Here is a 16,409-nt window from a genome sequence, read left to right on the forward strand (position 1 = left end):
GTGTTATAAGCACGTATTTCCTCCATACGAATCCACGTATCCCGAGTATCCTACTGATGTGATTTCTAAGACTTGGACACTGGCCTAACTTCCCTGTGTGTTTCCAGACTCAGTGTGTTCTGGAGTGATGCTGTGATCCGTACCCACCTCTCCTTGAATCTTGCTAATTTTTTGGCTTTGGAGAATGCAATGGGGTTTCCACTGGAAACACCTCTGAAATTCTATTATTTTGCTAGAAAAGGAAATCCTTCCTGTAGTTTTTTTCTTCCTTCTTCCTTTTTCTCTAAAACCTTCCTATGGAGCTCTATAGTGTGGATTCAGTAGTATTTTGTACAGGGAAATAATTCTCTGCTGAATTCTTCAGTTCTTTTTCAGAAGGGATCAGAGATGTGAAGCTTAACTAGGGGAGTTTAGTAAGTGTTTGAACAGGATTGTATACATGCAAAGTATTATAACAGGCATCTGGGCAAAGTGTTATTATACATGCCCATTATTCCCAAGGTTGCAAAACAGTTTAAAATATTAACCCATATATTCACATCCTTGTAACTTCCATAAACTTTCACCTAATGGGCTGAAAAATGTCATACTTTCTCTTTGCTTGATGGCAATTTTCTTCCTGAAAGGTTGAATGAATTCCCTCCAGCTGTCAGTTGTTCCTTTTTTTTTTTTTCTTTTTTCCAATTTATTCAGAAAAAGTGAGGGTGGGGGAAGAAGGGGAAACACTTTTCTCTTTTAAATTATTCTAACCATACGCTTTTAAACAGGGCAACAGTCTAACCTGCTGCACTTTGAGCTAATAAACGGATATAAACATAGGGCTTGTTGAAGGCCCATGTCTTCTTTTAGTGTCTGAGGGTAACAAAAAAAATGAAGGTCATGGCTTCTGAAGCTATGACAATTTAAAAGTGTCATTGTGGACATCCTAAAGTCAATCAAGATCTTTTAGTCTGTTGGCTTTAACAGTGAGGCACCTTCCTTACAAATCCTGCTAAGTGCCATAAATGTCACTTGCTATAAGTGCTGGTTTACATTAGATTCCAATTTTGTGTCATTGAGGTAGTCACAGAAACACTGATCCTGCTCCTCCATCCTTTTATTGGAGTTGAAGACACATCTGCTCTTAAAATATCCTAACTTTCGCACATGGCTTTCAGGCTAGAATATTTTGTTAAGGCCTCACTCAGACCTTCCAGGGCCTAAAGGAAAACCTCTAACAAAAAATAATATAATATTACAATAACAAGTAGCTGCATCATAGCTCAAGGTGGGGACTGGGACCCTATGAAAATCTGCATCTGTCTCCTGGCACCCCTCTCCCACAGAAGAGCGCAGTGGCAGATGCCTCCCTTCAGGCCCTGAGAGTCCTAAGCAAAGGACTTGGACTGGGAGCACGGGGACCTGTAGGTCATAAGTGGAAAGAATGGGCACCCAGAACTGAGCTGACCCCCAAATTCTGACCCCATCTTGACCCTTAATATCTTCCTGAAGTCTGTGGTGTTACAAGGGAGTAATGACCCAAAGTCCTGTCCCTGCTCAGATGGGGATTTGAGTGCTTCCTGCCTGTTTGCCTCCTTGGACGGAGCCGGACCCAGACATGTGCAACACCTCTCAAAGAGCACAATGAAGTGGTTCAGCTGGAGAGGCTTTTGGGGGGTGCAGGGACTCAGCAGACTCTTATCTCCCCTCTGACTCAACTTCTCCCAGCACTTCTGTAACTGTTTCCTCTTCAACCTCAATAGAGGCTACTCCTTTCCTTTGCCCACAGAAGCTGCCGGCTGTCTTGCCTTTATTCCTGTCCTCAGGTCTTCCACTGGCACACTCTGTCTAACGTTTATGCCTCTTGACTCCTCTGTCCTGGCACTGTGGGCTGCTCTTTGCCTTGTGCACATCCAGCCACGTCCACTTGTGTCCTGCTCTGCGTTTGCCTCCTGCAGTTCATGAGGCTCTAAGGGACTTTCTTGTTTTCCTGTCCCAGACATCCTCTCCTCCCTCAAAGCCAAAGGACTGATATGTTCTGCAAGGAAAGGAATCAGTCTCAGTGCCCTCCTCTAAATACCCCAAATTATTGCTCTTCCTCTTGCATGCCTTTTATGTGCTCTGTTTTCCCACAGTCCCCTCTTGATGCTGGGGATTCTTGGTACATTTTACAGCACCAAGCAAGATACCACTTCTTACTTATCACAGAAACCCACAGTGCTAAGTGTCCATGGACAAAATCCAACCTTTCTTATTCCTAGCCTCACTGAAGCATGCGGAATTGGGTAACATGGGATGTGTTGTTTGTACAGCCTCTAGACTAGGCACAGGATAGATCCTGGACCAAAGCCTTTTTGGTCCTCCTTGTGCCATCGCTCTGAGGAATGGATGCTGAGCCAAGATCTGGTGCATCCCCTATCAGATGTGTTGTTTCATTTTATTTATTTCTTTGTTTTTCCTGAAGGGAGGGAAAGCTGGTGTATTTGGCACTTGTGCAAGCGAAAATGAAATAATGGAGGAGGGGAGAAAACAGAAGAGAAAGAAGTCCCATGATAGTGGCAGTAAACAAAAACAAAGCTTTTGTTAATGATTTATGTAGAGGAATCATTTTCAACACATTTCAGAGAGCAGAGGGAAATGGTTGATCAGAGGGAGAAGGAGAGATTACTGCCCTACCACGATGGTGTTAGAAGTGTCTGATGGCAGCTTTCCAAGAGCAGAAGCAATCTAGAAAAGTTTGGTAACAGATGATGGAATTGTACAGGGTTTTGCTTTCTTTGGCTGGTCTCTGTGCTAATATCCTTTCCCTAAATACCCATAAAACTTTCAATTTGTAGTTTGGAGTGGCTTCCACTGCCTCCAGGATGGTGCACTTGGCAAGAGCTAGGTAGAATGGAAATAGCACTTGAAGTCTTCTTGTGCATGTTGCCACTTTTTCTCAACAAGTTTTATGGCTCTTGTTAATGGAACAAGCTTTGTCCTTGTAGCAGCACACACTGCTGCACCCAGCAGAGTGCTCAGGATATTCTGCTGGTTAATCTCGGGAGCTACCTTGGGATACACATCATGCTGAGAGTGATGATGCGTAGTCTAGAGGCTCAGCAACCTGGTGTTGACCCCATGTAGGCAAATCTCCTGGCTTGGCTCTTTGTGTTGTAATGAGCTGGAGCGCAGTTGGCATCTCATTCTGCTTTTTAGTGTCCCAGAGGCCTAATCTTAACAAGGGTGATGGGTAAAAATTACATGCTCTCTGACATCACTATCCCTTGATTCAGAGGTATAAATCCAGTGAATTGAGCCCAGCTTTACAGCAGTCGTGCAGCAGCATTGGCCTCAGAGGGCACAAGTGGGATGAGGTTTGTCCTTCAGAGACCAGCACTGAGCAGCAGGAGGTGTTTACAGGTCTGATGACCACACTCCCTTCCCTCACACCCAGATGTAGCTCCAGGTTGTGAGTGAGTAGATTTATAAAACCTTGGCACGGTTCTTAGGCAGGAGCTCGTAAAAGTCCTTGAGCAACATGATGGGCATCTCTCCTCCTACCACAGATGGGTGCTTTGCTATGCTGGCTGTTGCCACAGCTGTACCTTGGGCAGTATTGCTTTTATGGGCCTAATGATTTATGGCTGTGTCAGTTGTTTAATCATTCAGTTGGCCCTCCCTTCAGTGCGGCACGATAGTTACTTACATAGAAAGGTGACTATCTGATCTAATTATGGACTCTCAAACCTAGTTATGGAGTCAAATGATTCCATAATCTACTCTTAATGTCTCTATGTTGAGAAGACAGATACACACATGTGTAATGTGCACACTTACATGCCTCCTTAATTATGGATATGCTTGGGCTCTCATTTATTTCTCTCTCTTTATCTTGGGGAGAGATGCTTGCAGCCTCATCTGGTTGTGAGAAATCTTCAGATTATCTTGTCTTTTCCCCTCCAGTGTGGCTTTTCCTGGCTCCCTTTGCTGGGTTTGGACACACTGAGACAGAACCATCAGTCAGTTTTACTTGGTCATGCTGGTGGAGGTGCAGAGGGCTGGTAGCATTTAGACTCAGGGCAATCCAAAGGAAATGAGTGAAGATTATATTTCTGCTGTTGTTCTGGTAGCTGTCATTAATCTTTGCACCTTATTTTCATGTGGATAGATCACGCCTGAGATAGCTTGCACCCTTTCAGAAATAATCCTCACATAACCAACGAGAAATCAGAGGCAGAGGTGGAAGGACTGGAACAAAAGCAGCGGATGCCATGGAGAGCAGGGGACTACATGGAGAGCAGTCACCTTTCTTCTGTGTAACCCCCTCTGCATCAACTCGCCCCATTAATGAATCATATGCCCTAGTTAGTTAGTTGGCTTTGTAGATAATCTGTGGATTATAGGCCTTCACATATGGTCATTCTGAACACAATTATCCCTATGAGTTGAGAATCTCGTACAGTATCTGGTGTATATCCACATACATTTTATGCATGTCTGTATCCATAGATGGATAGCTTATCATATAGATGGGAGTTTTAGCAGTGTATTTAAAATTGTTATGCAGTAATGAGTCCAATTTACCCAGTGTTGGAGATGAAGGGCAAAAAATATATCATGGAAGCACAGAATGGCTGAGGTTGGAAAGACCTTTGGAGATTGTCCAGTCTACTGTGTTGCTCAGCGCAGGGTCACCTAGGACAGGATGCTCAGGGCTGTGCTTGGTTGGGATTTGAACATCACCAGACCATCTCCAATTTTTTGATAAAAGATTTTTTTTTTCTTCTTGAAGGGGAAGTCTTTCTGCCTTGTTTCTGTACAGACTGACATGAGGCAGGTGCAAGAGAGAGGGTGTTTTCTGTGGGATCTACAGTGTGGATGGAAAATAGCTGCCACAGTCATTTTTCCAGCTCCCTGCCAAAGCTGGGTTGCTCTTGCAGAGTATCAGGGGCGCAGGAAGTAACTAAGGCTGAGGTTCAAAGATGCGATGAATCTAGCCCCAAGGCTCTGAGCAGCAGATTAAACATGCTGCTGGTGCATGATAATGATCCTGTATAAACTCATTTGCCTGGTTCAAATCTGATAAATAAATAGTGGTGGCTTAATTTCATCCCAGCAGGCTTTGTACTACATCAGACTGTGTCACCTGCCTGCACCATGCTGGCTTTATGACTCACAAGTTGTCCCCATCCTCTGGGTCTGCTTTTAAATTTGCACAAAGGAACCTTGACCTCCATCTTGTGCACTCTGGTCCATTCGATAAAAGTGTGATCATGCTCCTGTGCCTGGTCTGCATCAAATTTGTGCTGCTGAGTAATCTGGCAGTGCACAGACCCTGTACCATAAGCTGTGTGGTCACAGCACTGTGCTTGAAATTCATAGATTTTTTTTGCAAAGCAATAATGATGAACTAGGTTGGGGGCTCTTTTTGTATTACTAATGCAGGTTAACTGAGTTCAGCACAGCTTGCTGCATGTCAGGCTTTTTTTTTTTTTTCTTTTTAATCTCCCATGATGGATTCTAAAGTTTCACTAATACTTCTCATAAAAGCAGGTTTCTGACCAAAACTTTCCCTCGGATGTAATGTAGGTTGTCCGCTGACCTCTGCCCCAGAGGCAGCTGTGTTTCAGCAGTGGCATTTAAAATCGAGGAAGCAACCCAGGAGTCTTTGGAGTGAAAGGTGATATGTCATAATTAAATATTGCTGTATAGTCTCCAGTGCTTTTTGTGGTGAATGGTTTTAAAAAGATGGTGCATAAAGAGGCTTCCAGGATTTCTGATATTAGATTAGGGATTTTGCAACTGTATTTTGCATGACAGAATATGAGACCCCAAGACAACATGACAGATATGGGGCTCCACTTCACTTTTGGTATGATGCTCAGACTTGTGCCTCAGTTTCCCCTTGTTTGAACGGAACCTGTTCAATAGATTTTTTATTTTTTTTTCATTTTCTTCGCAAGGCATTTTGGACTCTATAGCTAAAACAAAAGCAATCTGTAGCTACAGTCATGCCTAAGATTAGTGTACTCTGGGATTTGGGTAACATCTTTTAAAATTGCTTTGAGCTCTCTTCTGGTGCTCATGTGTTTGAGCAAATCAGCCAGAGCAGCAGCACAAAGGCTGGGCAGCTGAACCTGGCTTGCTTGTGTTTACCTAAGCAGTGGTGCCTCTGCACTTCTGTTTGCTTATTACAAACACGATTGTTACTGGGCACAGGGCAAAAGCTGTGACAAGTATTATGCCTGCTTTCATTTCATGGATAATCCCAAACATGGTGGATTCCTTCCTCCCTTCCTTCCTCTCCCCCCCTCCAGCAAGGCAGTAGGCTCTCACTTTTTGTTTTTATCCTTAGCAAATTTTCAGTTTAATCACTTAACAGCCCTGATATCCTAATACAAGTGTGAGCAGTTGCCTAAGGCAGGAGAAGGGAGTGTATTTTGAGCCCTTAATGGCAGGCATCTAGTATGATCTTAAGGGAGGTCTTCTCCTTCAGGCCTTTACCTCTAGGAGCATGTTTGATAAGAGACTTATGAGCAGCTAGGCTGAGCATACAGGTATTTGATTATTTCTCAGTACTTATCAGAGGAAGTGTGAATTTCTCCCTAATTAAGAGCTAATCCCAACTTCTGTGAAATTTGTTATCATTCACCTGTGAATTATCCTCCTCAAATTTAACTTGACTGCAGGAAACCTGCTAGCAGTAACGCTTTCCTCTGAGAGCTTAATTTGGCTGGTAAAGTACCTCTGCAGTTGCTTGTTGAACAGGAATTGATGCTTGTGAGCCTGGGAGAGGGCAGTTTGGGTAGGCATTTAAAAGCCTCTCTTAGCTGTTTAAAATAAAGCTAGGAAGCTTGGGAAAAAAAAAAAAAACAACAACAACAACAACAACAAACAAACAGCATTCTTGTTTCCAGGTCTGCACTTTGCCAGCTAAAGTGGAAATGCTGCTGGAGGACAAGTGTTTGTTGCCTCCCCTTCACTGCTTGTGCTTGCAGGCCAGCCCAGAGCTGGGGAGATACAGGACATGAGGAAGAGGGAGAAGCCCAGGAAACTGCAGCTGAATCAGAACCTGAGGTTTTCCCAGTGACTTCAGCAGGGGCAGTTTGGGGATTGTTTTTTTCCCTAGTTTTGAAGCTCAGACCCCTATATCTTTTGGGGGAGATGCTAGAAAAAAGCTATTGCCACTGCAGTTGAAAGCACGGGGCTGAACAGCTCCTCTTGCAGAGCTGCAGTGTGCCCCAAGCTGAGGAAAGGGAAGGTTGGGACTTTGCCCAGGAGGTTACTCGTTCAGGAGCCTGAAGTGAGGTTTCCTGATTAGTCAAAGTGCTTGTAGCCTGCCCAAACAAGAAAGATGAGTATAGTGTTCCTGCACCTGAGTCATTTAACTATTAACCCTGAAGGAGAATAAGGAGATACCTTAAAAAAATAAATAAATAAATAAAATAAATCACCCAGTTAATTCAGTGTAGTGTTTGAATGCAGGGTTCTTTGTTGCTACCTGTTGGTCTGGTGATATCATCATTTGCTGGCTCTTGGCATGACAGGAGGCTAATATTTTAAAGCTGGTTTTAGTGTGAACTTATCTGATGCTGGTATAATGTGGTGCCTTTATTCAGATGTTGCTGGTTTCTACTAACCCTGAGGTGCTGAGACCCCTTGGGGCAGGAGCCTGGCTTTGGGTGAGGCCTCCATAAAACACTGAGCTGGGAAGGGTGTTTTGGGTACAGAGTCAGGAGCTTTATCTCATGTCCCATTTGACATAAGGTCCCAAGAGGTTTTGTTCTTTACAAAGAGGTTTTGTTCTTTTACTGTGGTCTTTTCTCTACACCCTTGGTGGCTGAGGGTGTGGTGGCCGCATCCTGCTGAGGCAGATGCTTCCTGTGAGAAGCCTGCTCTTTTTCACCAGCATCGAGAGAGGTTAAAAGCCTGTGGGCAGAGGTCAGCACAGAGTATTCATTGTACGTTTGTGCATACCAGAGCAGTAACTCCCTGGAATGCTGCACAGCTGAGCTTTTACCACCTTGTGTTTGTGTTGCAGCACAGGAGCATGTGTACGTTGTGTCCATCTCCAAGGAGATTAGCAATGTGAACTGGCAGATAAATAGGATGGCCTTTTTTTTGATTGGACCGGTTGGAAGAGGAAGGTAACCCTGACTGCTGTCACCTCCATAGGCACAAAGGAGAGGCAAGGTGCGAGGTCAGTCAATTAGGTGGAGCAGCTCCTTGCAATTGGGTGGCTTTAATGTACTAATTGTGTTAGTAATTAGCGAGTACCACATGGTAAACACTTAAGTTCAGAACTGTGTAAGGGCATTAACTAACCCACCCTACAATGAGTCTGAACAAGGTAGGCATTATCATCCTTTCATTGGTAGTAAAAGTGAGAGACTTGCTGACCACAGGGTGAGTCAGGACAGGCATGTGAGAGACTGTAGCTCTGTTAGTTCTTCAAGATCACCTTAATTGAGGCCAGAGTGACAGCAGCTCTGGGAAATGAGCCTCTTCCCTATTGCCAGATGTGTATCTTAAGCACGTGTTATGATTTGGTGATAGGTAGCAAGTTTTTTATTTTTCCTTTACAATTTATTGCTACTAAAAATGGCCTGGAAAATCCCTGGTTGTTCTCAGATCTTGCCTGCGGTTGGTCAAGGGGTAGGGTTTGGCAGTGTAGCAGAGCTTATCTAGTGTAGGGAGCTGCTGCTGTGAGAGTAGGTCTGTGTCCCCAGCATTGACTCCTGGCAGTGCCTTCTTGTTTTCTTTTCCCTATGTTAGAAGGGATTTTCTTCTGACCCACCAGGGAGCTGTTCCAGGGTAGTAAAATAGCGGCAAATTTCTCTCTGAGATATCCTTATGTTATGTTGCGTTATGTTATCCTTATGTTAATCAGCTTGGCTGCTCTAGGGTACTAGACCCAGCCCTCAGAAATGCTGGTTCCCGCTTTGCATCAGGGAATACCCTTGAAAAGTTGCATGGGAAGCCCAGCCATTCTGTGTTTCAGTCATTTCCACACCTGCATTCAATATATATGCATGTGTTAACTTCCTTTTTTCTTCTCCTTTCTTTTGACAGTGGCAGATCTGATTTCTTCTGAGCTCCTTGCAGCCTCTAGGTGACTGGGACATTGAACTTGGCGGACAGCTGCAATTCGTTCCCTGGGATCCTACCTGCCCTTTCTCTCCCCTTCCCTTCCTGTGCTCTCCTTCCCTCTGATAAAACTCCAGTGTGTTGCGGTACTGCTATGGAGCCCAGGGAGACTTTGGGCAGCTCCCGGCAAAGGGGAGGTGAGGTGGATTTTTTGCTGGCCACTGTCGCCTCTGCAAAGCCTCCACCTGCCTCTGGCTGCACAGGAGAGATGATGCTGCCCATGGCGGGCTCAGGGAAAGGGATCCTGGTGAGCAGAAAGCGGATGGAGCCCGAAGAAGAGGATGAGCTGGGTTATGGGAGAGATGTGGATTCCACTTCTAATGCAGACAGTGAGAAATGGGTGCCAGGAGATGGGCTGGAAGAGCAAGAGTTTTCTATCAAGGAAGCTACCTTCACAGAGGGGAGTTTAAAACTAAAGATCCAAACCACCAAGAGAGCTAAAAAGCCTCCAAAGAACTTGGAGAACTATATTTGCCCTCCTGAGATCAAAATCACCATCAAGCAATCTGGGGAGCAGAAGCTTTCCAGAGCTGGGAAAAATAGCAAAGCAGCTAAGGAGGAGGACAGAGCATGCTCCAAAAAGAAGGTAAGTACTATGCTTTCCTGTATTTCCCCTTGAACCAAGTGGCAGAGGGAGAGGGTGCTTTGTGTCTGAGACACAACCTTCAGGCAGTTTATGAGACCCTGTTTGGCTACAGAGGAGACAAAACCATGCTGGTATTGTCCTGTGGTGCTGTGAGAGCTTCAAAGGTGATCTTGAGCTGTCCTTCAGGTGCACCAGTTCGAAAGGGATCAGAAGTTCAGCTGAGCCTCTTCTCTTTTTGTGCGTAATTGAGATTTAAGATTCATCTTTACATGAATGATAAATGAAGGAGCCCACTTCTAAACTGCTTTGTGTCTGAGCACTAATGCTTGAGCCTTTTGGCAGTTAAAGCTTTCAATTACATTTTTAAAATACAGGTATGTGCATAGAGAACAATTGAATTCATTCCTGTATACCAAGCAAATGGCTCCATTATTATTGATTATGGCATTGTGCTAGCAACACTATGGATATGCTTCAGAAAATACTTCTATTATAAGTCTTATTCTTCCAGATGCTTATCGTTTTCTTGAAATATCCTTCTGGAGAGAATTCTTTGGTAGCTTAAGCTAGGGTCAAAATTATATTTTTCTTCTTTTTGGTGTGTGTGTATGATTCAGTCAAGAAGAGGAACAGGGTATAAAGAAAAGATTTTATTTATATGAGCTGATTTCAGGAGAACCCTTTCTGTTTTCTTGTTGGTTTAATTTTCAGTAATGTGCCCTATACTTACATTTTTAAAAGAAATTGAATTCTGAGGCAGCACTGAGGGTGGGTGGGGGGATGAAACCTTGTGACTACTCATGTTATTTTGGGTGTAGGAGTTCTTTTTGTCCTAGGAATCAGACAAAGGAGCCTTGGTCAGGTTGAGGATTTATCACAATACAAATACTTCACTTCCGCCTCTTAAGCAACGTGTGGACTCCTGTCTGAACTCATCACAAAGTCTATGTCTGATGAAAGACTCAAATAACTCAAATATCTCTAAAACCTGGAGAAATGGATCTGTGATATAGGCTTGCACCAATCTGGAGCTCAGGGGATGACTGTTCAATGTAACTTTGATCCCTTGCTGTGTACAGAAGGTCCCTGCTTCTCCTGTACCTCATACCCATGATGGATGCTCAAAGGGCTACTTTAAACCTGGAGGAGGCTACTTGCCAGTGGCCCTCTCAGGAGGCAGTGTCCTTCACAGGTTGACCTTTACCAAAAGTCTGTTGACAACTCTAAATCGGTTTCTGAAGCAGCAACATTTCCCACTGATGTGAGGCAGAGCCCAGGGAGGTTAATGTTACTGAGGGTACTTGCATTGGAAGCTGAACTTGTGTGGGGGAGAAATCAAGGGGAATTTTTCTTAGAACCCTGGTAAATGGCATACTCCTTGCACACCAAAAATAGCACAGTGGAGTTTTGGTCCAGTAATACACTGGGAATAGATTTTTCCCACCTATTGAGAAGGATGGGCTGCATTCTTAGCACTGAGCAGTGTCTTATTTCTATTTCCTTATATTCCCTGAGTACTTGCAGCAGTCTCAAGAGAAACAGTGGTTGTGTGAGACTCAGCTCAGAGACAGCAAAGGTGTTGCAAGCAATCCCTCTATGGCCAAGCAGGGAGAAAAAAGACTTGCTAACCACTGCATACCGCACATGGGTGCGTGGACTGTGAAGAATATGGGTGCTTAGAAATCAGACCTTTCATTTCTGTTTATTCCTCAGTTAGATGGCTGGGGAAGGCATGTTCATTCTTTGATGTGGCTATTCAAAAAGGTTAAATAAATAAAGCTAGCTGTAATGAAACGGGGGGGGGGGGGTAGTGTGGTGATGTCTAGGGTGAGACTTTAATTGCTGAAAGATGAGGAGTTGGAAAGAGGCAGATCACAGTCCATATGTGTGGTTGCATCCAGCCTGTGCTTGTGTTGTGAGGTCCAAGCTGGCTCGTGCTATGCTCTCAGGCTGGGAGCGCTTGGGGTAGCACTGGCCTAATCTGACCATTTCAAAAATAAAAATAGAGAAAACACAGCAGGTGGATTCTCTGAGCAGATGGGGAGAGGCCCACTGCACCAGTGAATTGATTAGCATAACACCCAACGGCTGCTGCACAGCAGCTGCTGAGCTGGAGCTGGGCAGGCTGGAGGCAGCGTGGCAGAGAGGAGTCCCCAGCAGGGATTTGGAGGACCACGGAGCTGTGATCTTGAGGAGTTTGATGCCTAGAGACCTGTACCCAGCATCCCTGGGGTGGTGAGCATCCTGCACCCCTGTAGTCAGACAGGATTTTGCAATGCAGTTGGCTCTTAGCGCTTGGGTTATAGGATCAGCATCTCGCATCAAGGGGGTGGTGGAAGGCAAGCTGGAAATTGGTTGGAGAAGGGCTTAAGCACTGGCAGCGTGACTGCTCTAATGGCTGCTGTGTGTCTCGTGGCAGTTACAGAGATTTTTTTGTGAAGATAGAGTTCAGAGGAAGTTGCAACTCGAAATGCCCATCTGTGGGCTTTCCTGAGAGAGGAGCATACAGGTAGCTTCTGCAGATACTTGCAGAAATGCTGAAAGCTGCAGTAGTGGTTACAGTGTAATTGCCACATTTAAATGATTCTGGTAGTTTTGATCTTGCAGTCACGTGCTGCTACAGAGTTAGGCTGTTTGCCTGTTGCTTTAATCAACACAAACTCCAGGGGGGAAAAAAAAGTCAAAAAAAAAACAAAAAAAAAAAAGTCAAAAAAAAAACAAAAACCTACTTTGCAGCAGCAGGGGACAAATACACTTAAACTGGTGGGGCAGATATGCAGCTGCCATTGTTTCACTGTCCTCTGGATTTTTGTCATGAGAGTTTGGCCCTATGTATATATTTCCCTTGTACATGGGCACAGTGTCATTATTTGAGTTTACCTTCTTGCTTATGGATGGGATGCAGCTTGGATTACACTCAGCTCTCCAACGACCATGCTTGTGTCTTCGGTATGGCTTGTCCTACAGTGAAACTATCCTCCTCTGTAAGGAGGAGCAAACTTTACTAGGACTTGAAAAATCATTTAAGATTGCATAATTTCAGCCACATCTCCAGTAGTCCCCAGTGCTTTGAAACACTGCTTCAGCATTCTTGAAATACACACAGCACAGAGGGAAAGTAATGAAAACATGGAAGCAATTTAAGTAACAGTGTGTGGGTATGCAAAGGACTGGTAATGTCAGCAATATAAAAAGGGGCTGTGAATCGGGGATATAGTACTTATTCAGTGGCCACTTAAGGAGGAAGAAGATAAGCCTGTTCCAAAGCTTTGCGCTGTTCTGCTAATTAGGCAATAGGGTCCAGAGCCTGATTTCCAAAACTGTGGTATGGGGTGTGGTGGTGACTAGAAGGGGGCTCTGCAGAGGTGTGCTGCTCATGTGGTAGGGCCAGATTTTTCTTCCCCTCCTTTGATTCCAGCTGCTACGCTATTTAATGTATGTTTACATCTTTTAATATACTTATTGTTATAAATGAGGTCTCAACTCAATCTGAATTTTGTAATATTTATAAAACAAATATTTCTAAAAGGTATAAAAGGCAAGCAAACAGTGCTGGGTGTGCGGGGAGTCTATGCTCCACCAACGTGCACAAAGGAACATCAAACATTCTAAATATACAGAACATTGCTTTACATACTAAACACAAGTATGCCTATACATACATAAAATCAGGAAAGGTAACAAACAATCCTTTAAGTTCCATGACTTAACAGTCTCCATTTTCCATTCCTTTTCTTGATTACAAACAGGTCTCCATTTTCCATTCCTTTTGAACAATATGTCTCGCTTTAAGTTGTCAAGCAACTCGGTCTTCAGGCCTTATGTATCCCGTCCTTCCTAGATTGAAGAAAAGCATATCCATCTACTTTTCAAGGCCAATAGGCCTGGGTCAAAAGGCACGTCCAGGTCACCAGGGGGCGTAACAGCAAAAGCGTTTGATGGCTGTAGCAGCAGAGAGGCCGATGGCTATGGCGTAGCAGTCGGATCAGTAAAGGAGCCCGCAGCTCCCTCACTATCTGGCAAGCCACACATTTGTGATTGTGGCTCCCACATGGCTCTTTAAGGCCTCAGAGACTGCTCGCCAGGTGCCGAGCAATTCCACTGCAACCTTGTCGTTTTTAGTTGCAGAGTCACACACCTTGACCTCAGTTTGGTCCCATATTTGAGGCTCATAAACTGTCCAACAAGGAGAATAAGCTGTAATGTTACCAGGACAGTCTTTGTTTCTAAGGAGGTATGATTCCCCATAATGCGCAACTGCTTACCAGCGAGAGGCAGTTGTGTGCACGGGTCCGCTTCTCTCAGCTCGAGCTTCTCTGCAGCTCCAGTGCGCCTGTTTCCAGCGACTTTCTGTACGAGCTTCTCTGAGCAGTTTGCTGAGTTTGGCCGAACCCATCTTCATGAGGCAATCAAAATGCCTGTTCCCGTCCTGGTCTCCATTCTGCCAGCCTGTTCCTCTTCACTTCTTTTTCCTGCTTCTTTATTGATGTAACTTCATCGTGTTGCCTTTTTCTTTATCTTGAGGGCAGGCTCCCCTCTTATACCCTTCTCTCCACAGCAGTTCTTTTCAAAACAACTTTTCATTGTCAGACAACTTTGAATGTAACAACAACAGCAAACACCCAGAAACATCTATGCCTTAAGGGCTGGAGAACAAGAGAACCATCTGGAGAACAAGAAACCGGAGACTGCATGGAGTCTCCTGAATCACCCTTCTTTGTTCCCTCTAAACTCTTTTATATTCCTGATGGCCTGGTCGTTAAGAGTCTAATGTTATCTCAACCATGGGGCTTTCCAACCCCCATGGCCACATTCCCAAATCTCCCCCTTCTTTATTAATATCAACCATTTTCTTGACACGAATTACTACTCCATATATAACACTTATGTTGCTTTTCTGTGTGAGCAATTGCCCTGGGGATGTTATGTTGGTGTACGGGAGGGGAGGTGCTTGAGGAGAGGATGGGGCTGGGTGTAGTTGCCCTGGCCCTGAGCAGGATGGGAGAGCTCCAGTGCTGAAAGCCTCTGCTGTTCTCAATGCTTGGCTGCAACCCAGGAACTCTTGGTTTTTCCTTTGTGGCTTTGCTAAGTTTCACATCAGCTTCCCCCTCTTGAGGTTAAGAGCTAAGGTAGCTTCCTGCCCCTCTTCCAGGGCTGCTTGGTGGGTGAATTGCAGCTTGGGCTGTCCGTGCCACTGTTTGTGCAGCAATTGCAAAGTGTGGAGGTGTTTGCAAGTGTTTGCTCTGATTTTAACTGTTCTGCACCTGGGGATGGAGTGGGCTGAACCATGGCTGCTTCTAGACTGGCAAAAGGCTTTTCCCTTCTGGTGAGGAGGAAGCCAAGAGCCCAAAGGGTAACCTGCCTGCCTGCTGTGAGCCCTGCAGGCATTGCTCTTGCTGCTGCTTTCTTCCTGCCTGCAGCAGGGTTGATCAAGCCCAGAGCCCTTGACATCCCTAGAAGTGTCTCTTCCTTTGGTTAAGGGCAAATATGCTGTCAGTTTGGAATGGCACTGAAACCGTGGCACCGAATGCAAAGAAGCAATCCATCAGCATTCCCTGCTTGTCATGTAGTGTTTAACAAGCCCCAGATGAGTAGTGGTTCCCAGGTTTTGTTTTTATCCTCCCCCCCCCCCCCCCCCCCCCCCCCATTTGCCCTGTCTAGTTTTCTGCGTCTGCAAACACTTAATTTCCCACCCTCATACCCCACTCCTTTCTTTAAACATAACCTAATAAAGAAACTCTTTGGAGTTTCCATCATACGTGCAATGTCCTGCTTCAGGGGATGTTAACTCATTTGTTATTGAACTTTTTATTTTTTGAGAGCTTGGGATGGGTGAACGCATTTCATTGCTGAGAAACAAGTGGCAGTAAGTAAGTTGGAAGTAAAGCTTCCTTGTGGGCAGTTAGAAGAAGCTCTGTCCTTGGTTTTTCTGGCAATCCCCCTAGTTGCGTGCCTGCAGGTATATGCATTTTCTCCATGGGAAGCAGTTCTAGCACCTTTTCCCTTGAAATTCCATTCATCCTCTTCCTTTCCTCTGCTTAGCCTCACACGGGCAACTTTCTTCTCCAGTTCCCCCTCCTTGAGGACTCTCATGTGGTGTTTTTTTTCTCCCTTTGTACCTTTCCTTCTTCCACAAGATCATGACCACTTCCACCCCTGCTTCCTTCCCCTTCTTTGCATTGCTGACTGCACGTTGCACTTTCCTTACAGGTTCTTGTGTGCATCCGCATCTCTTGCCAGATGACCCCTGCGCTGTACTCCTCTCCCCGGTGACTTGGGTACATGATCATCCAGTTGCTCAAAGTGCATGGTTATTTTCCCTTTGCTAAGGGCATCCCTGTGTGAGTCAGCTCTTCCTATTGCAAACTGAACGTGGCTTGGGGAGTTGGTGTAAGTACTTGCTCCCTGCACTGCAAAGGGCTTAGCATGGAGATGCTTGTGCATCTGCTTGAAGTGCTAGGATTTGATTTTATGGCTTTTCTTCTTTGTTTTCCAAGGGATGAAGCCCCTGTAGCCCCTTTGTATTCCTGTGCTGGGTTGGTTCCCACCCTTGTGTAGGGAAACCTTGAGGCTGCTCTAAATGATGCTGGTGGCAGGTCTCTGAGGTGCACAGCAGCAGTGGGAGGTAAGGAGTAGGGGTGTGGATCTCAGCCTCTGCCCTGGTCATGGGCTAGTAGAAGAGACCCAGAAATGCCAGTACAGTGGGGAAGTCTTC

At 45.1% G+C, this 16,409-nt stretch overlaps 1 protein-coding gene across 3 annotated transcripts in view; it reads left to right on the forward strand.

Annotated features, from left to right (window-relative positions):
* The window catches only part of SETBP1 (SET binding protein 1), a 401,006-nt gene that overhangs the window by 6,244 nt on the left and 378,353 nt on the right, over positions 1-16,409 (forward strand). For all 3 annotated transcript variants that reach the window (XM_084304399.1, XM_084304398.1, XM_084304400.1), the window contains exon 2: positions 9,034-9,694. In XM_084304399.1, coding sequence (XP_084160525.1) covers positions 9,203-9,694 — 492 coding nt within the window. In that variant the 5' untranslated portion in view covers positions 9,034-9,202. The remainder of the gene's footprint in view (positions 1-9,033; positions 9,695-16,409) is intronic.

The sequence above is a fragment of the Netta rufina genome, assembly GCF_964035555.1.
Source record: "Netta rufina genome assembly, chromosome: W".
Taxonomy (NCBI): domain Eukaryota; kingdom Metazoa; phylum Chordata; class Aves; order Anseriformes; family Anatidae; genus Netta; species Netta rufina.